Source organism: Centropristis striata, chromosome 10 (assembly GCF_030273125.1).
Source record: "Centropristis striata isolate RG_2023a ecotype Rhode Island chromosome 10, C.striata_1.0, whole genome shotgun sequence".
Lineage (NCBI taxonomy): Eukaryota > Metazoa > Chordata > Actinopteri > Perciformes > Serranidae > Centropristis > Centropristis striata.
Window position 1 is genome coordinate 19,570,710 of NC_081526.1, and position 26,437 is coordinate 19,597,146.

General features: G+C 41.5%; 1 protein-coding gene across 1 annotated transcript in view; it reads right to left on the reverse strand.

Moving 5' to 3' along the window:
- Positions 1–2,702: 2,702 nt before the first annotated feature.
- lats2 (large tumor suppressor kinase 2) overlaps positions 2,703–26,437 on the reverse strand; it is a 31,009-nt gene continuing 7,274 nt past the window's right edge. Inside the window, exons 2-9 of the mRNA XM_059342420.1 lie at positions 22,784–23,501; positions 12,378–12,510; positions 10,686–12,244; positions 9,179–9,406; positions 8,089–8,443; positions 7,424–7,606; positions 7,173–7,279; positions 2,703–6,492 (exon numbers count right to left, since the gene is read on the reverse strand). Of these exons, the coding sequence (XP_059198403.1) occupies positions 5,953–6,492; positions 7,173–7,279; positions 7,424–7,606; positions 8,089–8,443; positions 9,179–9,406; positions 10,686–12,244; positions 12,378–12,510; positions 22,784–23,149 (3,471 nt within the window). The 5' untranslated portion in view covers positions 23,150–23,501 and the 3' untranslated portion in view covers positions 2,703–5,952. The remainder of the gene's footprint in view (positions 6,493–7,172; positions 7,280–7,423; positions 7,607–8,088; positions 8,444–9,178; positions 9,407–10,685; positions 12,245–12,377; positions 12,511–22,783; positions 23,502–26,437) is intronic.

Consider the following 26,437-nt stretch of genomic DNA (forward strand, 5'->3'; position numbering starts at 1 on the left):
TGAATCTAACCAACATTTAAAAAATGTTTCTTGTTAATGCATTAGTAATAATTACTATATTTCAATGAGTCTGACGCGAGAAACATTTTAAGTGCTAGACTTATAATAAATTTCTTTGCTGTGGTTTGCTTTTTTTTAGGCAAAGGTTACCGTAAACAAAAACAAACAGAATAAGATTTAAAATAACAATGATAAAGTTGGATAAAGTCCATTCAAGATTTTTTAAATTGTTTTTATAATACAATTCAAGATTCTATCTTTTGATTTAATATTTCCATCAAAGTGGATGTTTTAGACTTAGTATTACCGTATAAATATATTACAATATAATATTTATTATTCCCTCTATAACAATCTTTGACTTTAATTTCTCTTCATCTTTAATGTGGATGATATACTTTTATTTTGCTCCTTAGCCCAATTTTATTAGATAAAAAAATGTGGATCAACTCTCAAGCTGTGCCAGTTATAAATAATAATAATAATTATAATAATAATGATGGTGCATTAATAATCACACATTAATGCACTGAAATAATGCACAAATCCACGTTGGTTAATTTAATTTATACATACATTTTACACACAAGGACTGTGAAAGCATTTTTACAAATTCTCAGTTGATACATAAATGTAAAAAAAGAGATAGATGTCCACATTACATCATCTATAATACTGCGTAGACACGGGTTTTTTAACATTAGCACAAGGGGAATTGAAAAAAAAAAAAAACAAGGGGGGGGAAAGATACAAAAAATATGTATATCTGTATAAATATAAATTCAAGAGTAACAGAATTGTATCATACATCAAGGAGCATCAGAGACAATAAAAGGCTCCTTAGAGTAAAAATACAAAATGAAAAAAGGATACACAAGAAGAAATCAAGTCAGTCAAAGATTGTCAGTCGTCACTCTCTAACTTTAGAAACAGAAAACACTTCACACACTCTGCAGAGAGCTGCGGCTCTCGTTATTATAAAGCTATTTATCACAAAGCAGTCCATCCTGGTAGATGCAGATCGGGTTGACAGAAGACAGACAGACAGAAGTGGAAGTGGACATCTGGACCAGCTGAGAGAAACACTGTACGGGGAGGGGTGAAACATGCATGTTCCTCTTTAACGTCAATGATGGAGCCCATGAGCAAGGCACTTCATCCATGATAGATCCAGAGATGCAGCTCTGCAAGAGGCTGTAGACACTGGCTTTGTTTACATGCAGGACACTGGCTTTTCTCCAGTTTAAGCCACCATTAAACACGGTCACGACAACCAGTTAAAAAAAATTGCATTCATATTTGTGTCTTTGCACCAAATCTGTCAGTTTGATATTCATTTTTAAATCTTAACAATCAAATAAAACCAGCAGCTTTATACATTAAAGAGGACAGGCTAATTGGGTTTTAAATAATATATATCACAATAAAATTTATCCAGCTTATTATAATTGTTTTTGAAATTGTAAAAGAGCCATTAACTTGCTAAATGTGCCAAATGTCATACATTTACAACTAAAATCTTAACAGTGAATAAAGCTAGGTTCAAAATTCTTGTTTTATTTAATGACATATTAGAGTCAAAATGTTTTTATACTAAGGGAATTTTGGTATACTGCCATAAAAAACATTTCACCCTGTTTTTGGGAAAATTTTGTATATCAATCAGGCTGTGAATTATATATGAACAAACCCTATTGTAAAAACCTTCAGAATATAAATAGGAATGAAACTGGAAAGTTTGGTGACTGAAAGTGCTACGAAAGTGGAGATTTCTGGCTCTTATTTTTGAGTCAAATCTAAACATGAAGACGCAATGTTTGTTTTCTTGCAACACATTCCCATAAAACTCTGGGTCTGCTGCAAGACATCCTTTTAATAAACCAAACAATTATTACATTTCTACACTGCAATGTGACCTTTATTCTTTTAACGTATCCCCTTTTTTTTCGTCCTTTTCTATTTTAGCTTGCTTTTATTTATCTTTTTGTTCTCTTGGCTCTTTAATTACTTACATTAATTACTATACGTGCAATCGTGCATGTAAACAAAGCCACTGTGCAGTGCAACAAGTTCCCCAGATAAAGAATAACAACAGATAAAAGAATTGTGTGAAAAGATGATGATGATAATAAGAAGGCAATCTTTTAAGATTGTGCTGCTCACTTTAGAACACAGGGCACATTTACAGAAAATCAAACTTTCAATATATTGTCAGGCAAAATAAAAAAACAAAAACAAACAAAATCTTCTGTAACAAATCTGATCCTCACATTTTCCATCATCGTTATGCGTCAGAGAATCACTTAAAAAAAAAAAAAGGAAAAAAAAGGTTGTGACTTCTTTAACATTCCCAGTCATTTAAGTCTAATTCTGAATACTGTTGGAACAGTTTGGTGTTAAAAGACCAAACAGTTGAGTTTGACACACACACACACACACACACACACACACACACACACACACACACACACACACACACACACACACACACACACACACACACACACACACACACACACACACACACACACACACACACACACACACACACACACACACACACACACACACACACACACACACACACACACACACACACACACACACACACACACACACACACACACACACACACACACACACACACACACACACACACACACACACACACACACACACACACACACACACACACACACACACACACACACACACACACACACACACACACACACACACACAGAGCGCAGTTACTGATTGTCAAAAAGCAAGAAAAGTACTGGATGATAGTGTTGATACAGAACATGGCACAGATCTGTAATAAAAGTTAAACAAACACTCAAACTTGTGGTCATTTTGGATAAATAAAGAAAATGTACCAAACATTAACTCTTTGTTGAAGTTTGCGGTTTTGTAAAAACAGAAAGCTATTCATTTTACATTTCCTGAAGCCAACCTGCCTCACTCCTCCTCTTCCTCTAACTTTTATCTCCTCTTTATCTTTCCGGACCCTCCTCTCCTGCAGTCAGGACCCGCCCGGCTGCAAGAGGGCGAAGAGTCCGCCATCGATGTTCTGCAAACACTGATCATCGTCATCATCATCATCATCATCACGGTCGTCATCGAGCGGTGACACACACTCCACAACATTCATCTAGAAAGGCACGCGGCTCATTACTTTCAGAACCCAAGCACACCTGGCAACACTTCTTTAAGCCACAACAAAAGAAAAAAACACATGTAATAACAATTATAATAATAATGTAAATAATATTAACCACAATAATAAGCAGCATGTTGTAACTGAAAGAGAAAATATATATATATAAACCAATATATTTGTACATTTCAGTACTGAAACGATCAAAAAAAAAGGATATTAAGTGTTTAGAAAACTATAATGTATTTTTTTTGTATTGCACATAGTCATACTATCACATGTTTTGCTGTTGTAAGAACATGTCGCTTCGTGTTTTCATGACTGCCTCCGGAGGTTAAAAAAAGGAGGCTGGTTAAGTTACAATGCAACTCATCTTTGCAAAATAGCTGTAAAGTTGTGCATCTTGGTAAACGTGTGTTTATATATGTGTGTGTGAGAGCTTTGATTCTCAGTCAATCTGTGGCTGATTTCTGTCTTTAAATAACATTTCATTCTTTTATCAGTTCTTTCCTTAAAACTAAGCACCAGAAACTGTTTGTTTTCTGCCCCAAAGTAAACAAGAAGTATAATTTCAACCAGTAATTTATGAACGGAAATTCACTCACTGTCAGGCTCAATAAACGTTTCAGTGGTTCAGTCTTTGATTGGGCTTGTTTTTTTAAAAGCCCCATCTGAACTCTACACGTGCTCTTTGTGTAGGTTAAGATTTGGAGGTGAGCTTTGAAATGGTCTGTTGGAATAAAGGATCAGTAACAGGAAGGATTGTATTAACAGAAGAATAACTGTAACAGCAACCTCTAAGGGAAGAAGGGTTAAGGCTTCATCTTAAAGGAAAAGTTTGGATTTTTTTGGAGGTTTTTAGGAGGTATTTATTCATAGTCAGTGTATTATCTAGAGTAGATGGTGGTTGGCACACCCACAGTTTGGAGAAGCAGACAGACAACTGGCAGGGAAGCTAAGCCATGTCTTGCTGTGGAAGAGAGCAACAGCAAAATGTATTTTAGCCACAGAGAAAATAACAACACAAAATTAAGAGCAGTGGTTCTCAACTGCTAAACTGAATAAAAATAAATACATTAGGTCACAGAGCCACACGAATTTACTTCAGGGACCTTCATGTGAAAAGATGTTTAATGTTATATATGATTAAGACCAGAATTAGTGACTTTTCAACTACAAATGAGTAGATAACTGGAGGAAGTGAAACCTATGATCTGAGTAGTCACTCTTACTCACATTGGTCTGACCTTTATGGTGAATTAAATAGTTAAAAAAACTTTTCACAATTCTCTGGGGACCTCCCTCTCCCTGGGCCCCTAGTTGAGAACCAGTTATTTGGGACATTTTCACAGCTACCTTGCCATCAGACAGCTCTGTTTCAGCATATATGGAGAGAACTGAAGCAACTTCAAAGCTACCAGACTACATTGACAAATACAGTAATTTTACCTCACAGAACACAGGAGTTGCAGGTCTACCACGGCCTCAACTGGTTAAATTGTTTGTGTTATTGTGCGACTTTGGTGAATCCAAACTAGCACTTTAAAACACAAAAGTCACACAATAACACAAACAAGCTAACTGTTCGAGGCAGCGGTAAACCAGCAACTTCTCTGTTCTGAGAGGTAAAATTACTGTTTTTGTGAAAGATGTCTGGTGGTTTTAACAAACATGAATTTAAGGGCCTCACTTACCACATTGGAAAGAGATGTTTGACAGCAGGGTAAAGTGGTGAAAATATTCTAAATATAACGTACACTTAAACTTAAATAGATTTTATTTAGGAGGCTAAAATATGTTTTGCTGCTGCCCCCGTCCACAGCAGTACATGCTTACTATCCATACCTGTACTGCTACTAATTTCTCCAAACTGAGGTTGTGCCTTCCGCCACCTACTATATAACATACTGTAAATGTATAAGTACCTCATACAACCCCAATTCAAAAAATCTTTAAGGACAAAGCACTGCACTGAACTAAAGTTGACACATAATGAGGCAGCTGTGGCTTTATAAGAAAGATGGAGCAACCAAAAACATTTTGTTTGGTTAATTTGATCTGAGAATCTGGAGAAGTTGTTCATCCATCTAGTTTGAGCCATTCAATATGAATATATCTAACTGCACAGACCTTTTCTTAACCCTTTACGTCTGAGCTGTACTGAATATGTGAGTGTGTGCACGTGCATGCAATGTGTCTTTGTAGCTTATTTTGCAGCAGCTGTGAAAGAGGCGTGTTGTTATTCGGTCCCCCCCCCACCTCCCCTCCCCGTCCCCCCTGTGATCAACGAGTACACTGTTTCCACTCTTCACATTGCCGTGTCCGATACTCAAGTGTAAAGCAGCTCAGGTAGAACAGGAAGTCGCTCCTGTGTCAGGAGATCACCGCAGAGGGTTATTTCAGTCGTCCGTAAGACACAAGGGTGGAAGGAATGGGACAAGAAACCGCTGGACGAACCAGAAGCAGAGATCTGTGATCCAGACATCCGTACATTCCTGAAAATATTCAACCTCTTCACCCTTGCTGCAGTCAGTCACGTGCAGAATTCAGTTTCTTGGTCCCGTTTCAGGGGAGTTTTGTATTTGTGGACGCACTATTGATTCCACAAGGTGGCAATGTTCATCAGTCCTGCTTTCTGCATCAGTCACACATGTCAGATATGCACACACACACCTGTGCAGAACACACACCTCTACACACACACAAACAAAGAAGAGCAGTAGTGGGCGGCAGGGTCATAAACTGCGTTATTATGCAGTAATAGACGCACGCCACTCAGGAAGCCTGCAGCTCTACACGTACACAGGCTCACATCCCTCCCCCTGCTCTCCCTCCTCCTCTTCATCGTCCTCATCCTCCTCCTCTTCTTCCTGTTCCTCCTCCTCTTCCGGGCCCATGCTGGGCGCCATCTCGCTTGCCTCAAGCGGTTTTGGGTAGCGGAAGGGGCAGCCGTTGTCGTCGAAGAACCTGCGGAAGGTGAACTCGTAGAAGGCGTGCTCCGGGTGCTTCCCGTGCGGGGAGCAGAGTGTGTCCAAGGCCCGGGTGCTGTCCCCGCTATCGCTCCACGCCCCGGGACCGCCCTCCTCCTCCACGGGGTCAAAGTTGGACGTGTCCATCGGGTGGGCAATCTTTGGCCGGTACGGGGCCGGTTGCTGCCGCAGGTTGCTGGAAAAGTCTGTCGGGGTGAAGAAGGGATGAGTTTTGATCTCGCCTGCACCATTGGCACCCAGACGATCTTCAGCAGAGCAGCAGAGACGACCAATGATGTCGACGGACTCAGGGCTCAGTTTGACCTGAGCGGGCACCTGCAGCGTGCTCTCCCAGTTAATGACCTGCAGAGGGGAAAGACACAATACATGAAGTGACCACAACTTCAGTGACGTCATCTGCAGATAGAGAACTCTTATAAACTGTTGAAATCACCCCTAAAGTTTTGACCTGAAAGTTCACTTTTGACCAAGGAAACATTAGTTGACTGACCCAAATTAGATGGAGCGTTTTTTTCTTTTTGCAGGTTGCAAAATGTAAGCAGCATCACACTGCTGTTTCCAATGTCTTTTTTTTATTATTACATTGTTACTTTAACCAACCAAACACTGAATCAACTATCCTTAATCCTATCATTTTGCTGTAAAGTAAACTCACAGAGCCTACCTCTAATTTTTTAAGCAAGCATAAAACATGGACAGGCAGAGGGCACTTGAAGCTTGTTTTTTGAACAAACGGAAACATCTGTGTAGATATATAAGACCCACACAAAGAGGATAAATCACAGGCAGCACCACCAGCTGGTGCAGGACCATTGCCTGGATAATGGTTGGTTTAATTTTTATTTTTAGGTAGAGTTGGGGTAGGGCAGCTTGATTGAAATTTTATCGGACTAGTGCAATATCCGAAAACCAAAATGTACAATATTTGTAAGTGAGTAATATGTGAAAAACTATTTTTTGATTCAGCTGATCCATTAATTTATTGATCAATGACTTTTCTAAATCAAAGCAGTGATACTGACCTTAATCTGAGTCTCGGTGGGTGTCGGGGCGAGGAAGGGTGGCTGTCCCACCAGCATCTCAAACAGGATCACTCCCACACTCCACCAGTCACACAGCTGAGTGTAACCTGCACAACAAGACACAAACATCAGATTAATCTGTATCAGGAACGCCGTGACACCACGATGATAAAAAAGCAGCACTATTGCATTTTCAGACTTTGGATATTGATATACCCAAATACATTTTTTTTTTAGTTGTTCTCTCCTACCTTTGCGCAGCAGCACCTCGGGTGCGATGTAGTTGGGTGTTCCCACCAGGGAGTGAGCCAGGCAACGCTGGTGCTGCCGGTTGGCGCGCTGCTCCAGCGTCATCAGCCGGTCCCCACAGCGACAGTTGGACACGTCGTCCCAGAAGTCACTGGGCTCCATGCTGTCCTGTCTGACATGGCTTCCTGCAGGCAAGAAAAGAGAAACAATGCTGTTAAACTGAAACAGCCTGCATTACCTGGAAAGGAACACTCAGAACTCCTGCCAGCATTTCTGAGGAGCCCTGAAGCTAGGTTTAATGTTTACAAAATCAAATGAATCCTCACAGAATATCTATAAAACTTGTGTTTTTCGTGTTAAATTGTGTGCATGAGTATATTTAGGCTGGGTTGCAACAAAAAGGATTACATTCTTAAACCTTATAATCATAATATATCATATTATATATTTTAAAATGCATTTTTTTTATTGTTAACACTTTAAATGATGAAGGAACTTGCAAATGCCAAGACAATACAAAAATGTAAACCCCACTTTGTGTCATTTTGATCTTTTTTGCAAATGAGCCAAAACACTGACAACCAAGACTATTTTGGGTCATAATAATGAGAATAAATATGAAACAAATTTGAAATAATATATTTACCGTCATCACAAGCTGCCTCACCTTTCTGGTAGTACTTGGAGTTGTGCGTCCAGCGGAAACCCGTGCAGAGGCCGAAGTCTGTCAGCTTGATGTGTCCGTCTAGGTCGATGAGGATGTTGTCGGGCTTGATGTCGCGGTGGATGAAACCCATCTTGTGGACACTCTCGATGGCCAGCGTCAGCTCCGCCACGTAGAAGCGTGCCAGAGGTTCGGGGAAGACGCCCATCCGGATGAGCAGGCTCATCATGTCTCCTCCAGGGATGTAGTCCATGACGAAGTAGAGGCTGTCGCGGTCCTGGAAGGAGTAGTAGAGACGCACCACCCACTCATTGTCTGCCTCCGCCAGGATGTCACGCTCTGCCTTCACATGAGCCACCTGAGGAAGTATTCACATCGTCTTAGTACAAGTATAGTCACATTTTATTTGAAGGGGTATGCAGACTGAACCTGAAAGAGTCTTTATGAAGTTTTATGATGTCATTAAGTGCCATTTGGTAAATTCTGACACTTTTAATGCAAAGTTTAAGAGTTTCTGAGATGTCTTTGACAGATTTAATAGCTTTATGTGTTATTATATTAAACTGTCATAACTGGTTGTCTTGACACCATTATAATTGTGTTATGGATATTTTTCTTGACCTCAAGTAAAGTGGAACACTTTGGACTTTTAAATTAGGGGTTTTAAGTTTAAGCCTTTGGTTTTAAATTGATTTTGTCATTTCTATGGTTTGCATGGTCCTATTCATCACTTGTTTCTGTCTTGTTACCGACTTGTCAATCATCTGTGAAGCACTTTGAACTGCATTAACCTGTGCATTGCACTTCCTAAGAGCTGTTGGTTGATTAAAAACTATGACAGCAGGAGACACACATGCACACAGCAGAACAAATCCTTTTTTTCTAACATTAAGTTAAAAAAATCAGTTATATCAGTAGAACGTAAATATCTAATGTATAAATGCATGCCCTTTCAACGACCCATGTCTCTTCATGTCTATTTCAAAAAACTTTCAAGGGTTTGATTTGCTCTTCCTCTTTCAAGGACTTCAAGGACCATTAGGGCTTCTCAAGACTTCCTCATTTACTGTATGAACAGTGATGTTTCATTTACCTGGTTGCGGTTCAGGACGTCTTTCTTGCGCAGTGTTTTCATGGCGTAAAGTGCACCCGTGTCCACTTTACGTGTGAGACAAACTTCACCAAAGGCACCGATACCCAGAGTCTTGATTTTGATGAACATGGACTTGTCCATTTTGGCTCGGCGTAGCCTGTTGTAGTTGGACTCCTTCTGGTTCAGCATCTTCCTCATCTGCTTCTGTTCCGCCTCAGACAGACCGGCCTGAGAAGAGAAGAACAGGGGTTAATGAAAGATGGTGACGAGAGCAAACAATTTAAAAACAAGTTAAGTTTTCATTTATCATTGTTGATGAGCGAGGAATGTGCTGTGAGCTGAACCCGGCTGCTCCCTGACCTTTGTTGTTAAATTTAACTAATTCTGTTACCTAACAGTCTGGCTCTGGCTGCGGGATTTTGTCCAAAAATGCCTTTCAACAACTTTAAAGTGGGTCGAAAGGGCAGAGGCCAAAGTCATGACTCAGGACGAGCTGATGCAAACACAAGTGTGAACTCACTGACTTCTCATTCCAAGACAAAGTTCTTGTTGTCTGAAACAAAAAAGTCCTTAGTGAGAATTCCCTGAATGACAAACTCTGAGAGAGTGTGACCAGACAGCCACTGGTTTAATTTTGTTTTATGGAGAATTCATTTTCAGAAGACTAGGTATTCTCCACAGTGAACACATAAATGACATTCATATTTTAGACAGGCTATACTGAGAACTGATGGATGTCTTGCTTGCTGACAGTGATGCAAAATAATAGAAGTTCATTTTAAATTTAAATGAAATTTGTCTGCTAATTTGTGTCTTATACTTTGACTCAAAAAACATGTCAGCCATGTTTCCTTTCCTAATTTTTTAAATCTACTATATAATATCTGAATTCATATTCTACCAACGATCTGAAGCACATTTAAACTCTCTAGATTTAAATGAAATCTATTAAAACTTACAGATACCTGAAATGTATGAAATCAGTATGAATACTTTCTGTTTATCCTTTGGAAAACGGTCTGCAATTTTTATTTAAATGGTTTATTGAATGCAAATTGATTAACACTGTAAATGTGCCAGTGTTGAGCAATATCCAGACAATTAATGATAAAAAAAAAGTTAAATAGATAATCAACATAAGCTGTTGAAACATAGAATCACATTACAGGAGACACAGGTAAAGCCAAAAGGGATGTAAACACCAAAGAAAAGTAAATTAAATGGGTTAATTCATGCAAAACCACTGGTGTGCTCCTGTAATTTCTATTTAAAGATGCTTTTCAGTGATCCCAAACGTGTGAATTCAGTTCTTCAAAACACTCAACCCAATGGCGAGTGATGCAAATTACAGAGCATGCAGGTCATCAGGTCTTGCATGCAGGAGTCATGTGCATTGCTGCAGGGCGCTCCAAAAACAGCTATAGACTTGCATTTTAATTTTCAAGGCTTAAACGTCCTTTGTCAGTTTAACGGTGAGGCTGTAACATTGTTTTCTGGCTAATCTTACCTTGGACATCTCTTGCTCCAGCTGCAGCCGGCGGTTCAGTTTCTGCTGGTGCGTTTTCATCACGTTCTCAATGTGCTGCTCCATGTAGAACTTGAAAGCGAACGGCGAGTAGGTTTTGATGCGCGACTCTCTCTTCTCCTCATCTCGTCCGTTCTTCCTCACTGGAACAGGCGATGTCTGAATCTGCTTCTTGTCTTTCACCGTTTTCTCTCCTTTGCTCATCTTCGTCTTCTCCTTCACCTGCTGGCTCTCCTCACCCTTTCCGCTCCCTCCGCTGCTGTGCGTGCTCCTGGCCACGGGGGTGCCGAGGTCCTGAGCTCCACACATGACTCCTTCCTCTGCCCCAGACATGAGCAGGCTTTTGGGGTACGGTGGCGGCGGGCAGCGTGGCTCCTGAGCAGGCTCCAGGGAGTAGGTCTCCTCAGGCATGTAGGCCAGAGGTTCGCTGCTTTCAGGAGCCTGAGCCGTCATCCAGCTGGGGTGACACGGTCCCACCGCCGTCTTAGGTTCTGGTCTCATCACGCGGATGCTCTTCACCGGCTGTTGGATCGGCGGAGACGTTACGGCTGTGATGGTGTTCGGAGGACCCAAATTCGGGTCCTGTTTCCCACCTGTTTGGGGTGCAGCCATCGCAGGCCGGACGCCGTTTGGCCCCGCAGAGCGACTGTTGAAGGAATTGGTTCTGCTGGGGACACGCACCTCCCCCCTGAATGGACCCTGGGGCTGCGGTTGTCTGGCTTGTGGGGCACCTTCAGGACCAGGAGGCCCCGCCCAGTGGTGCTCGTACAGGTCCAGGTTCAGGCTGGCCCTGGATGGCGTCATCAAGCCCTGCGGCATGTCGGAGAAGTCGGGGCCGATTGCTGCCACCCCTCCAGGGGAACGGGACATCATGTGGACCTGGTGAGAGGTGGGGCTGGCCTGGCGTGGGTGAGAATGAGGGGGCAGGTACAGGTTTGCCGGATACCCTCCCCCTCCCCCGCCAGGACCGTTCTGGCCCATGGCCCCTTTCCCCTGCATGTTGACGTAGTTGTCCTGCTGCACCATGGGAGGCGGGGCCATCTTGTTCTGGAAGGAGGCGGTCCTCTTGACTCCGTAGCCTGCGGTCTCCATCATGTGCGGCCTTGTGTGGCCGTAGTCATAATGGGGTCCGGGGCCCCCTGGTGGCTGAGGCTGGAGCTGAAGTGGCTGACCGGGGACGTTGTAGCTCATCATGGGCCCGTGCTGCTCCATACTGCCAGGGTAGCCCTTCTGCTGCGCCCCCGGAGTGTACATGGTGTTGGCCGGGTTGTTCTGGTTCGCCATTACAGGCGGATAGTTGCCCATACTGGGAGGTCGACCCATTGGGTTTCCCATAGCGGGGCCCTGTGCCGCAGGCATCATGTAGTTCATTACAGGAGGGGCACTCATGTAGGGTCGGGGCATCTCGCCTTCAGGGCCGTATCCACCGCCCCCCTCATACATCGGAGCCCCCATCTGGTGGTACGGAGGCATGCTGCCCGCCTCACCTGGAGCCTCTAAAGCAGGTCGGTGGTCCATCGAGTTTGGCATGCCGGCTTTTCCTGTAAGAAACGAGATCAGGTGCATTAAGCGTAAAAGCAATTTGATCCTGTTTTCAATTGCAAAACAAGAGACTGCCTTCCACTCCATGCTGCATACATTCCATATAAACATTAAATGAATAAATATTTGTACCAGGTGAAGTCTGCTTGATGACACGGACGATGAGCTCATTGCGAGGGTCAAGGTAACCCATTTTGCTGATGTACTCCAAGGCCGCTTCGATATTCCTACTTCCTGTCTGCTTCAGCGCTCGCACAGCCATCTCCTGTGAAGCACACAGACAAAAAGAAAAGTATTGATACCTTATTTTGACACATACTTTTCTATAACTACCCCTGTTTAGTCAATGTTTCTAAAGTCTTAATGCTGTCGAAACACAAGTAGCTGAGAACTTTGACTCAATAAAGACTTTAAAAATTGGTAAAAATCTTAAATTAAAATCTGACCTGACATCAATAATTAGACATCAAATCTGGCCAGACAAATTACTGCCTGCTTTTAAAGATCAATCTCATACACACACAAGAACCTTAACTTTGAAAAGGCATTACTGCAGTATCTGCAATTAATGACACAAGAATACACAACAAAACATACACATATGCACGCCTGCTACACACATGAACTCAAAACGAGGATTCTCGGCCTTGGAGGTGTTTAAAACACTCAACATAAAAACACATTAAAAAAATATATCAGCACAGTGGGTGCTGAAACACCTGCATCCTGGGGTCACATACCAGTGACTTCCTGCGCCTGTGACAACATCTCACAACAACAAAAAACACCAAAATGAGGTCAAATTACTTTTGGAGAATGGAAAAATAATTCCTAGAAATTGGATATCCAGATTGGATAGATATTGGGTATAAAAATGTATATGAACAGTAGGTGGATAGAAATGTTTATTGGAGATTTTCTCTCTTTTTCTTTTGTAACACAACAGGCAGTTTCAGTGCAGATAAATGGAAAGTTCCGAAATAGAAAAAGCATTCAAAGAAAATATGATATTACCTCATGATGATTTGCAGTGGGTGATATTATTTCATGTGAATGATATATTAGTTGCATGGAGGTGTGGTCCTCTGTAAAATGGTGGATCATGATATAAAATTGCTGCAAGTTCACAAAGCACATTGTAGTAATTATGGGGCTGCAAAAATAAAATAACTGAGGTGTTTTAAAGTCATTCAGCATTGCACTTTCGCTCTTTTAATGAGCACTAATTCAATAATGTCTATTTATGAAGCAATCTTTTAATTAACTTTTTTCAGTACTTGCATTGTCCAACAAAAACATTAAATTTGTGAAACATAATTAAATGTAAAAGTGAGAAACATAGAAACAATTTTTTGCACTTTTCTTTGAGTTGGAGACAAAAACAATTTGAGAGCAAAATCTTCAGCTTTGATCAACATGTTATACCGTATTTTGACATTTGATTTTATTGATTAATAAAGAAAATAATAAACAGATTAATCAACAATTAAAGTTTTTTTTCCTTATCAATAATTATTATTGTTTAGCTGAATTACTTTTCCAAAAAAACATAATAAGAGCGTGAGATTGCAGCAAAGCAGCTTCCACAGCTCCTCTTTTAGATCGATGCATTACACTGATTACATTCTCCTCATTCTTAATTTAAAATGTCGTTTTATTGAATTATTTGCCTTTGGGCTCGCTCCTCAATCTTACAGGGGGAGCTCCTCTCAGGCTCCAACAGGTGGGTCACTGCAAAAGCCTGGAGCTATGTAGGTCACCTATGTGAAAAATGTTGGTTAACCACTTTGGCGTTTTCTATTCTTCAGCTACCGTGTAATTTATGCTCGAGAGACGGCGGCAAAAATGTGCAGGAGGAAAACATGCAGAGCATTCTTCTCAGAGCGTTGATTAAACAATGCCAATCATTCCTTTGGTTCTTGTGCTAATTTAAAGCAGGACATCTTAAAGGATTTTCAGCTCAAGATTCAAATGAGAAATCCATTCAGCTCCCTCAGACAAAAACGCCTTGACACGTACTTCGGTTGCGGCGAGACAGAACCGGTTGTGGTTCTGATTCACAGTTTGAAATGTTGGGATTCATATAAAGATTTAAAAATGGGGGGACAAAAGCCAAACTGACAGTTTTACAGACTTAAATCATGAAGTTTCTCTTGGCAGCACCAGAATATCACAAGAAATATGTCATCATAGTGAAACAATGCAGACAGAAACCCACTGTAGATGATACATGAGTACAAACTGTCCCGTCTTAGGCTGTACAGGATTCCTTTTACAGCAGTACACTGAGATTCATACAAAAATGTATGAAACTGAGTTGAAATTGTGTAGCTCTCTTATGGGGTTTAAAAAATCTTTAAAATGTAAAACAATTAATGATTATAATGTTAATTGATTAACATGAAAGACAACCTAGGATTATGACAAGGACTATAATGTTTATTTATATTTATTTCTATTGGTGATATTCTGATCAAATATTATGTGAAATTTGATTATTAAGATGTACAGTATGTCGCAGAAATAAAAAAAAAGATAATGTATTCATTCTTCCATTCATTGAAATATGTCCATTATACAACTGGTGGCGTAAGAAGTATTTAGGTCTGAATCCCAAGAAGTTTCAGGGCGTTTCTGCTCATGTTTTACCCTCTGTGCCCTTTTTTTTAACAGCAATATAAAAGCCCTGTACCTCTATAAAAACAACAGCAAAATCACGACTAGAATGAGGGAGAACTCAAAATTGTCCCTTGTCTAGTACAACACAGTTATTTAGTTTAACTAACAGAATGTGCTATTTCCTGTATTGAAATTTTTGTCATGTGACTGCTGGTCTCAGCCGAGTCATTCATGGATTTCCACTCTGCTGAACGGTGAAGAATTTGTATTTTTTTGCATGATCTGGTTATTGCAAAAGGTTTATTTTTGGGAAAATGTTATATAAGATATTTAGAATAAATTATTTTGATTGAATATCACTATTCTAAACTTGGATGTCATTATTTTTGCTGACTGAAGCGTTTGTTTCTCATGATTTGTTTCAGGGCTGTGTGAAATTTAAAAATCCAATGATAATTTCGGTTTTTACAGTTATTGTCTCTGATGAATGGTTTGATTTTGGTGATTTGGGAGAAAAAAATGCCTTTCAAACCTGCCAGCAGGTCGTGGGGTCCTGAGCGTCTTGTCTTATTAGTAATAAATATGTACACAAACAAAAGACCACAGCGTATGAGACAAACACAACAGAAAATCTGCCTCTCTCTGACGGAGCGACCCACACCTAGATGAGGAAATCCCCTCAAATGGCATATGACCTCACTGCAAAGACATCTCAGACCTCTGCCCCGGCTGCTCTCACAGAGCCGACATTCAGAAGCCCCCACTGGCCACATGCAGGGACTGCAGCCACAAGTTAAAGCCATTACATTCGGTGGATTTCATACACCAACCCTGACAGCATTAAATCCTTGTTTTACACAATAAAAACATTAAAAACAAGTGTAAACTATAACTGAGACTTAACAGAGCAGATTTATTAATATATCATTTAATTGTGTCAATTTTAAGCTAATTTCCTCATGTAACTTCACACTATAGTATGATAATTGTCAATAACTGAATCCTCAGTATCTTATTGTTGTAGGTTTACACCATGAATATAAAAATCTGGTGCTCTCTGCAGATGCTATAACACATTTATTATTATTTATGGATTATTGCGATGGCCTCTCCACTGCTCTTCCCCAAAAACACCATTAAACCGCAGCACATTCAGTCTGCGTGCAGCTGCCAAAATTTATAACAAGAACCAGAAGAACTGAACACATTGTTCCTACTCTTAAATCTTTACAATGGCTTCAGGATCATATTTAGAAGATTTCAAAGTGCTGCTGCGTGGTTCATAAATCACTCAGCAGCCAAGCAGTCACAGACAAAATGAAATAAAAATGCATTCAGACATTATGCTAAACACGGGTGGAACAACAGGAGCTGATTTAAAGGGATAGTGCAGATAACTTAAAGCAGGGTTATATGAGGAACTTATCCATAGTCACTGTATTACCACTTGCCTTGGAACCACAATGTTTTAAGTTCATGTGGGTAGAACTGAAGCTGTTACTCATACTTTTTTAAAGTCACCAGACTCCTTTGATAAAAACAGTAATTTTACCTCACAAAACATGAGACTTGCTGGTGTACTGCTGCCTCAAACATGTGGTTTGCTTGTGTTATCATATGACTTAAAGAATCCAAATTTTACATTTGAAATGCCGAAATAACACAATAACACAAACAAACGACCCGATTAAGGCAGCGGGAGATTAATTAAGTTGAAAAAAAATTGGAGAAATATAAACAAATATGAGCCATTTTGTGCCTCTTCTGTTTCATTTCTCAGAGACACATCTTTATTTGTTGTGAGGAAACTGAATCAAAACACACAGAAACAGTGGGCACAGTCAGCTCTCAAAGCCAGGAAATGCCAAGGCCACACACTTTCTACACTTTCCGTAATGTGAGTGTGTGTGTGTGTGTATATATAGGGGTAAACGCTGCATGTACACGCCTGCTTTTCGTCCCCTCCCATTGCATCCTTGTGTTCATGCACACACAAACATAACCCTGGGTCCAAGACTGACCGCACGCACGCACGCACACACACACACACACACACACCACTGTTTATACTCCGTTTCCTGTGTGTATGTGAGTGTGCGTGTCTGTTGCATTCCTGTGTAGCCAGCAGAGAGTCCTGGCTGCCAGAGCCGCCCAGTAATGTCACATTATGTCCTTCTCTCGCTCAGACTTTCTACCTCGTTTACTCTCCTTCTGCTTCTCAGGCTTGAAAAATCTTATTTGCTTTAATTGCATGATGATAATTAGGTATTAGTGTGTTGAATATGGTTTACAATGTGCAAATAAAGTATTTCAAAGCTGGTGCCCATAGAGAGGGGTGGGTCACCATGATGATATACACTTTCAGACAATCTCTGTTTAAAGGCATTCATAGCATTTAACTCAAACTACATACACTATTTTTTTTACTGTCAGTGGTAATAATTGACAGAATTTCTCCCACATACTGTTCATCTCAAGGAACCAACTCTTAATAATCGCATAAGTGGATAGTAATGCAATTTCTTTCTCAGATATTGTTGCATTCCATTAAAATGTATGATACATTTGCATGGAACCCCGGCAAAAGGGACACAGGAGTAGAACTTAAAATGCATTTTTCAATTAAATTCATCTTTAAATACTGGTGGTTGCTTTCTTCAATGTGCAACAGAATGTGTGCGTATTACCAAGTTTTCCTTTAAAGATCAAGTTTTCCCGCTCAATATACTTTGTGTTTTTTATTGCAAAATAGTAAACAAGTTTATAAGTAAAAATAAAATATTTGATTTTAAACAGTTCTGAGGCTTTATGTTAAAACAGAGATATCGAACTATTAAAACACTTTTTACCGTTTTTCGTTTCCTGTGTGTGTGTGTGTGTGTGTGTGTGCGCGCTGGGTGGAGGCGGGCCTGGTGACCCCGGCTGTCATGGCGACAGATGTTCCTTGCTCACATTCCTCGGCGCAGGAAGCAGGAATTCAAGCTATTTGTATTCTGGATAGTCTTTCTCCATCCCTTTCTCTCTCTCTCTCTGTCGAAAATATCCAGGCCTCATTTGTACCCTTGTCATAATGGTTGTGGGCCGCAAGCCGCCGAGTTATCCCAAACGCATAATCACTAGCCTACAAACTTCACACACAAACACACAAAGTGCTCTGACAGACTGGCATAACGAGCACAAACACACACTCGCTCTCTCCTCAGTGACAGTCAGTTTTTTATACAAGTTGCCTCTTTGACCCAAATTCTGAAACACACTGCAGCTTTGGAGGAAATCAAAGCCATATGGAGGACGTGCAGATGGACGGACATGCCGAGAGGGACGTCCATGCATCAGTTCCCCTTCTCTTCTTCCAACTGTACGGCAATCATGAGCTGAAGCCACGTCTTCTACCCCAACACACAAACCATCGTTACATAAACACTGCAGTGTTTGCTCGCTCACATGTCGAGCGATTTAATATGCCGAGCGGAATCCTGAGCAGCCGCAGTTTGTCCCGTACCTACAGTAGAAAGCCTGTGAGGATGGACGGGAACTGAACGCACCCCACTCCTTCCCTTCGTTTCCTTTCCCACCCTGTCATCTCGATGCGTGCCTTGCAGCCCCCCTCCAAAACATTTCCTCCCTTAAAAAAAAAAAAAAAGTGATTATGTAACGAGCCACATTGCTCTGTAATTTCCAGCTGGAGAAGATGGGAGAGACAAAAGACGAGGAGGAAGGCTGATAAGAGTTGAGCTGAACAAATGGGGTCGCTTGTAGAAAATTAGGTGAGGGGTGTTCAAGGACGCAGCAGCTGAGCCTGGCAGCCACGACGGCTCCCCAGCATGTTAGAAAAAGAAAAAAAATGCAGCTTCATAGCCTAAAGATGGAAGCTGTCAAAGAAGCTGAAAGCCAATGGAAAGACACTTCTTGACAGTTTTTTTGGGTGTTTTAGATCGCAAAGTTATCTAAAATATTACAGAAGCAGTCCAGAGTAGTCCAAGAGTGGCATTCAATTTGTATACATACATACATATACAGAATACTGCATACAAATGATCTAAAACAAACACACACAAAAATATGTTGTGATACGTAAAGTTATCATACACAGACACATAAAACAAGTCATGTGCAGTTGATAGTCGGACCTTCCTGACATTTTAACAGTATATACGGTATATGATGTATTTGTGCTTGTATGTAAAGAAGTTGGGACACTGTGTAAAACATAAAAATCTGATCAATCTAGATTTTAGAATGTATATTCATAAAAACAAAAGTTTATCAGTTTGAACAAAAAAGTATACTGTCCTTGTATAGATTTGAATTGAATCCATGTCTAAAGGATTAGAAAAATAACACATTTGCTGGAAATCAGGATTGTATATGTTATATACAAGTACATTTTTAAAGAGTCAGTAGCTTAAATCCTTCAAACTGTTTTGTTTTATAAAGAAGCCAAAAGGTCGATAAATGCAATTCTGTAATAAATATTTATTATGTTACTCTTCTATTGATATTGAACAGCATTGCAAACACACTATGTATCACATTGTGGCATTTATTTAATTTATGATGGATCATTTATTCACTGCAATAATGTAAATAAACTGAACTCATATGTACAGCGGGACAAAGAGTCTGAGGGACCAGAGACAGAGGAGGAGGAGAGGAGACGCAATGGGTGGTGACTCGACTCCAGCAGAAGGAACTGTTCCACCCTGAGGCCATTGAATGTTCACTTCCTGTTTGTATTGACTCGCCCGCACCGCTCAGGTCCATTCACAAATGGTGGAAGCAATGGAGGTCTACGAGCCGGCATTGAATCCGAGGAAATGGCTTCTATTATCTTTGACTGATGTTAGATATAGACTGGAGAGGCTTTATGCTCTTCTGATAAACTTACAGCATTTTATCTATTTATATATTTTTATCTTATACACTATATTTCTGCATTTTCAGACACAAGAAAACTACAGAAGCCCACTTCTGCCAGTGAAAGAGAAAAAAAGATGAAAAAAAACCCCCTGCAAGTCATTATAATAAGGAAGATTCTCAAAATAATGAGATGCCTGTTATTTTATATTATCATGAGAAATCACAGTTGCCCAGTGAACGATTACATAGCAGGTTAAATGATTAAAATAATTAACTTTTTAAACCATTTCTAGTTTTTTGAGCTTCTTAACGCAGCACAGTCAGTGTGCATGTAAGACGGAGGTGCAGAGTAAAGGGACCGCTATCATCAAACGCCTTGCAGCTCCACTGTAGCGTGGAGGATTTGGTGGTTGTGCTGTGCATGGGCCTGAGCTGAGCATTCTTCACATACCGAGCTCCATCACAGGGCCGTCCTCAAGCTCATTAACTACCGCTGTGCCAAAACTTAACAAGGACAACTGCATTTTGTGATGCAAAGCTTCATCCTTGATAACAATTTGGGACAATTAAAAATTGGCTTTTCAACAGTTCCCAAAGAGATGATGCTGAAGAACATGATGGAAAAGAGAATATATTGAGGGTTGTTTTGGCTGCTGGCCAGACAATACATGCACTAATTTTTGCACCTTAGAGTCATTGCATTTAATTAAGATACATTTTCATAATGGACTTTCTGGCTCATGTTTAATTTTCCGATACATTGTAGCAGACTTGAAATCAGGTAGTGATGACTACATTTTCCCTTTTCTTGGTGACTTGGACTCGAACACTGGGGACTCAGGGCTCAGGCACGGACCCAAACTCAGGAACTGACACTTCTTGTTGACTCGGAATTGGACTCAGACCTGAACACTGGGGACTACATGGACTCGGACTCAGGTATTGATGACTCTACCAAGACTCTTCTAAATGACTCAGACTCAAACTTGAACACAGGGGACTCAGGGCTCAGACTCGGACTCCGGTATTGATGACTCGACTAAGACTCTTCTTTGGTGACTGACTAAGATTTGAACACTTGGACTCCAAACTCAGATAATTATGATTTGACTCTTCTTGGTGACCTTGGATTTGGAGTGGAACACTGTGGGCTTGAGACTGACTCTGACTCAAGAATTGGTGACTATACCTCTCTAGTCTGGACTAGAGAGGTTTAGTCTGGACTAGAGAGGTATAGTCTGGACTAGAGAGGTTTAGTCTGGACTAGAGAGGTATAGTCTGGACTAGAGAGGTATAGTCTGGACTAGAGAGGTTTAGTCTGGACTAGAGAGGTATAGTTTGGAACAGGAGGTTTTACTCAGAGATTTGATTTTTGGTGCATGCACCAAAGCAATTCCCCAAATGAAAAACGTTCAAAATGTAAAAGCTGAAAAAAAAGATGAAAGATGAGATTAATAAAAAACTTCTTTAGATTTTGCAGATGTAATGATGCCGTGGTTTGATGCTGACGTCGACTCTCCTGCAGCTCTGGGGAAGGGACCCCTGCTTAACAGCGTCCACATGACACCGTTACTCAGTGATTCCTGAGGCTGGAGGTCGAGTGTGAAGGAGGCCCTAACTTCCCTCCTCACGCTCCTCCGGAGACGTTTGATGGTTTCTCTCTCGCATTCCTCCAGTGGGACAGAGGGGGAGCAACCGCCAAACAGCCCAGTTGGGAAATCCACCTGATATTTCAACATTTCAATGCTCGGGCCGGCATTACGTACCCGCAGCGATGCAAGCTTGGCAAGAGAGACTTGCATTGTATTGCATCTAAAGAGCATATGCCACTGCTGACTGCTTTCATTAAAAATTCCTGACTGAAGGAGGCTGAGTGGCTTCAAACAGATTCACACTAATATTAAGAGACTATTACACATTTTGTGTCTCAGCTTCAATATAAATGTCTTACATTCACTCAAGTGGTGTAACATATATTGTTGCACAAGTTATTGCAATAAAAGAATCTTAATCTCATAACTTAATCAGTTATGATTACCAAATGTTAATCATTTTTGTTGGTTTGAGAATTTAAATGTCCATTAAAACTGGCAACAAGTCTCAACGATTTCCTGTTAATCTAAAAACTAAAATTAGGTTATGTCAAGATTTGTTTTTTGGCACACTGAGGTGTTTAATCGAGAATGTTTATTCAACCAGGTTGCTCTGTATGTTAATGTGTTTATGGGGACACTGCCACTGCCATAATTCACATTTTTCAGTTATATTTTACTTTAATTTCATGTAGATAAAGACTGTATAATAAAAGCATCTAAATGTAGTCTGGAAATCCTTTACATGTAGGTACAATATTAGCCTCTGAAATCAGGAGTAAAAAAGTAGCAGAAACTGTAAATACCAAAGTTCAAGTACCTCAATTGTATTCAAGTACAGCATAAGTACTTAATTACTTTCCACCACCATTTTCACAATCACTTTTCTGGAAATTCAACTGAAAAAAAAGTGTTTATAGATAAAAATATCCAAATGAGATTTTGGTTTTGTGTCTTTTGAAGCAAAAAAAATAAAATCAGATTTTCACTGACTTGCATCATTACAAGGTACTAATACAACTACAGTTATTAGAGACATAAACCTCTTTAACTCATTAAGACCTAATGTGAGTGTGAGTCAACCTCAGGGGGGAAAAAAACTCCCTCTAAAAATCAGCATCGTTTCCCAAAACTGGATGGTTTTCTGAAAAACTGCATCCAGGTATACACACACAATTGTTGCGTCTGATCACTCTCTCTCTCTCTCTCTCTCTCTCTCTCTCTCACTCTCTCTCTCTCTCTCTCTCTCTCTCTCACTCTCACTCTCACTCTCACTCTCACTCTCTCTCACTCTCTCTCACTCTCTCTCACTCTCTCTCACTCTCACTCACTCTCACTCACTCTCACTCTCTCTCACTCTCTCTCACTCTCTCTCACTCTCTCTCTCTCTCTCTCTCTCTCTCTCTCTCTCTCACTCTCTCTCTCACGCTCTCTCTCACGCTCTCTCTTCCTCTCTCTCTGTCTCACCTGGTCACAGCCGGCGTTGACCAGCTCCTGCAGCATCTGCCTGTTGACCTCGCCGGCGCCTGCAGGGTGTCCGGACCCGGACGATGGGCCCGACTCGTTGGCAAAGGGCATGAGGGACTTGCGGATCTCCCGCAAAGCATTCTGGTAGTTGTTGAACTTCTGCGGGGGTCGGAGCTGCTGCTGCCTGCTGGCCGTGTCCTTCCCGCTCTTGCAGTCGGCTCCCCGGCCGCCGTCTGACCGCGAGCTGCCCCCGTGCAGCGCCTGGCTCACCAGCTTGGCTGGCTGCTTCAGACCCTCCTTGATCTCCTGGAGCCTCTGGCGTGTGTTGCCCACATACGGGGCAGCTGGGAAAGTCTTGGGCCTCATGGCCTTAGTGCCCAGGGCAGGCACCTACTCTAAAAGGGAAACACACACACACACACTGGCACTCACTCCCTGACACACTCCAAAAGATTTCTCCGAAGCTAACTGACCTAAATAGTAAAGAGTCTGCAGGAGGCACAGATTTGTGAGTCCTCCTCTGTGTCCCTGATTTGTTTGTGTCTCTCTCTTTGTGTCTCTGGTTCCTGCAGATGCTGGCGGGCTGGATGGAGGTGAGGTGTGGTACTACAGGCATTCCATGGTGTGGCTTTCAAGGCTCAGGTTCCAGCTTATTCCAGGAAATGCAGCCGGTCACGAGGGCACTGTGGAGCCAAACCATGATGCTGCCAGTCGCCTCCTGTGGAGAAAGAGATGGAGTTAGAGCATGGAAGACTTTGGACATGCATGGTGTTTACGTTTTCTCTTTAAAAAGAAAGTTAAGAATACACACAGAGTATCAGACATTTTACTGTAATATAAGTTAAAAGTCTTGGAATTTCAGTGCATTGCAGCACAATATTGATGCCACCAATTTTATTTTTGACTGACATTTGACTGTGGGCTCACTTTTCTCTGCAATTTCTAAGTCCTGCACCTTCATGGAATTAAACAATCATTGCGACAAAAAATGGGGTTTACAATGCTGTACATATTGAAACATTTCCATTTTAAAAACCTCTCTTGTCCTCTCTACCCTGTGAAAACAGACTGCAATTTGGTTAAATTTCAAATATTTGACACGACTATTTATCTAATCCAAATCATTCATGGCTTCACAGTTGCACTGAGGCATGCAGAATTTTATGTTTTTTCCAGGATATGGTTAGTGCTAACACTTCATTTTTGGCATAAATTTGAAGACGACATGTAGGGGCAGCTGTGGCTCATTTGGTAGAACTGTTGCCAATTAATCGGATGGTCGGTGGTTCGATCCCTGACCATGGCAGTCTACATGTCGAAGTATCCTTGGGCAAGATGCTGAACCCCAAATTGCTCCTGATGCTGCGTTCATCTAGCCTGGCTAACACCAGACCAAATCTCATTGGAGATTAGGTCTGGACACCTTCAATGCTTTTCTCCGTAGAGGAGGTGTGGTTTACGATCCTCCGGAGCCGTTTATTGGACGCTTAGAATGTCTATCAAAGCGTCTGTAGGTAGCTCTTAGCCAATCAGATCAGTTATACCAGATGACGTAGTAGAGCAACAGAAATGGATGTTTGTTGTGTGTGTGTCTATGAGAGAGTGTTGCTGCTGCTTTGCTTCTCCAGTTCTCGCTTTCTGCAAGATTATTTATTTTCACGCTTTATTCCCCCTCATGTCATTCAGCCACACACATCCACTGATTTTATGGGCAATAAACAAGCTGCTGCGGGTCTCTGGGGGCTCCGCTGTCCCCCGGCTCGGAGCCAGATCACCCGCGGTGACCGGCGGTCTCGGCGGCTCGGCGCAACGAGCCGCAGAAACCACCCGTGCGGCGCTAATAGTCCCGCTACCGGTGATCTGGCTCCGAGCCGGGGGACAGCGGAGCTGCCGAGAGACCTTTCGCCTTTCAACTTTCGCTCTAAACTATTTAAAACACCATCTACAGCTAAAGAGAGTTTCGCGTCTGCAGCAGCCATGTTGGATCCGGAAAGCTTCCAAGTGCCGAGTAGTACGCGTCATCGTCTCACCGTCCCTCCCCGCTCTGTGATTGGATCCCTAAAACAGGGCTAGCAAAATCGCTTAGTTTCCAGACTGGCTGGAGGTTCGAAATCAAATTCGAGCGCGCAAGGCAGTCTGGGTATACCCAGGCTAGCGTTCATCGGTGAATGAGTGAATTCCCAATGGTGGCAGGTGGCATCCTTAAGGTAGCCTCTGCCACCAGTATGAATGTGTGTGTGAATGGGTGAATGAGCGCAGTCTGTAGTGTAAAGCACTTTGAGTGGTCGCAAAGGGACTAGAAAAGCGATATATAAGTGCAGGTCCATTTACCATTTAGTAGAAGTGATTTTGATTAAATTAATTTTTAGATTTGGTTATTTTTCCTGACAGAATGATGTGACAAAAAACTAAAAAATTGAAATCAGGCCACTTGTATCCCAGCAAGTATTAAAAGTCTGATGAAACACGAGCATAAAATATCTCCTTGCACACTAGAAGAAATGATAAAAATCAGTTGTTCACATGCAGCCCTGGCTCTGGAAATGGGAAACAAACAAAGCCACGCAACACTATTGTGTTCCTTCTCATGCACAGGACAGGAGAAAGAGTGTGCATGTATAAAGAGAAAGGATGTTGGAGCACATGGGACGGTAGATATGGCACGTTTCTTTGGGTGTTGAGTTCAAATGTCATATCTTTCACCAGAATCACCCACTTCACCTTTAAATAAGATAAATCCCAGCCCATATAACTCCATAATATTGTTTTTTATGTTAAAACAAACTTCCTTGATTTCCAGTAATGGTTACAGAACGTAACAAACATTCAGTTTGAGACATGTAAAAGCTGGATATCAGTGTAACTAGTGCCTCAGCAGGACTGGTGCATACCTAATGCATAATTCAGGAATGCTGGAGGTCATAAAACACCACCTGCCCCCCTCTGCACCCCATCAATGCATAGCAGCGGTTGCACAAGTCAGCCCCTGTCACTGCATACTTGTGCTGCTTGGTCATCGGTAAACACCCTTGTGAGAGCGCAGAGATCCGGCGTGGGGTCAAAACAAGCCAGCGGCCCTCCCTGCGTGTGATGCTCCCCTGTGATCAGACATTTAACACCGTTTGACAGTCTTATCTGGAGGAGCATACTCCGGATTCTGCCACAGCGGTGTTACTCCTCCGGGGCAGATGGGATGACGTGTGGAATCAATGTTTCTGTCAGGAGCCTCACGTGACGACTCGCAGCTAAGGTGACACAATAGAGCAACGAACAAAAGCATGAAAGTTCACAACAAACACTGACAGACTGGGCTTCAGTTGTGTTTGGTTATAATCATGGATCCAAAGCTCATGAAAAAAGACAAAGATTGAGTTTTTATCCACAGGAATGCTCTCCTGCCTGGATGAAAAGACCATCATGGGGCAATAAAACTCCCCAGTGACACAATTCTCTGAGGGGGAACAGTAGCTGGTCCAAAACAAAACTAAGAATCAAAAACAAAGCCGGCAGCTGGAGCTACAACAACAAGTCAACTAGTCCATGAGTCGATAATATTTTGAATTGATCTTTAAAAGTTCTGCCATATTTCTATGCAAATATAGCAGAAAAAATGCTGTGTTTACTGTTCAGACCTTGGATTTTGAGAAACTGGAA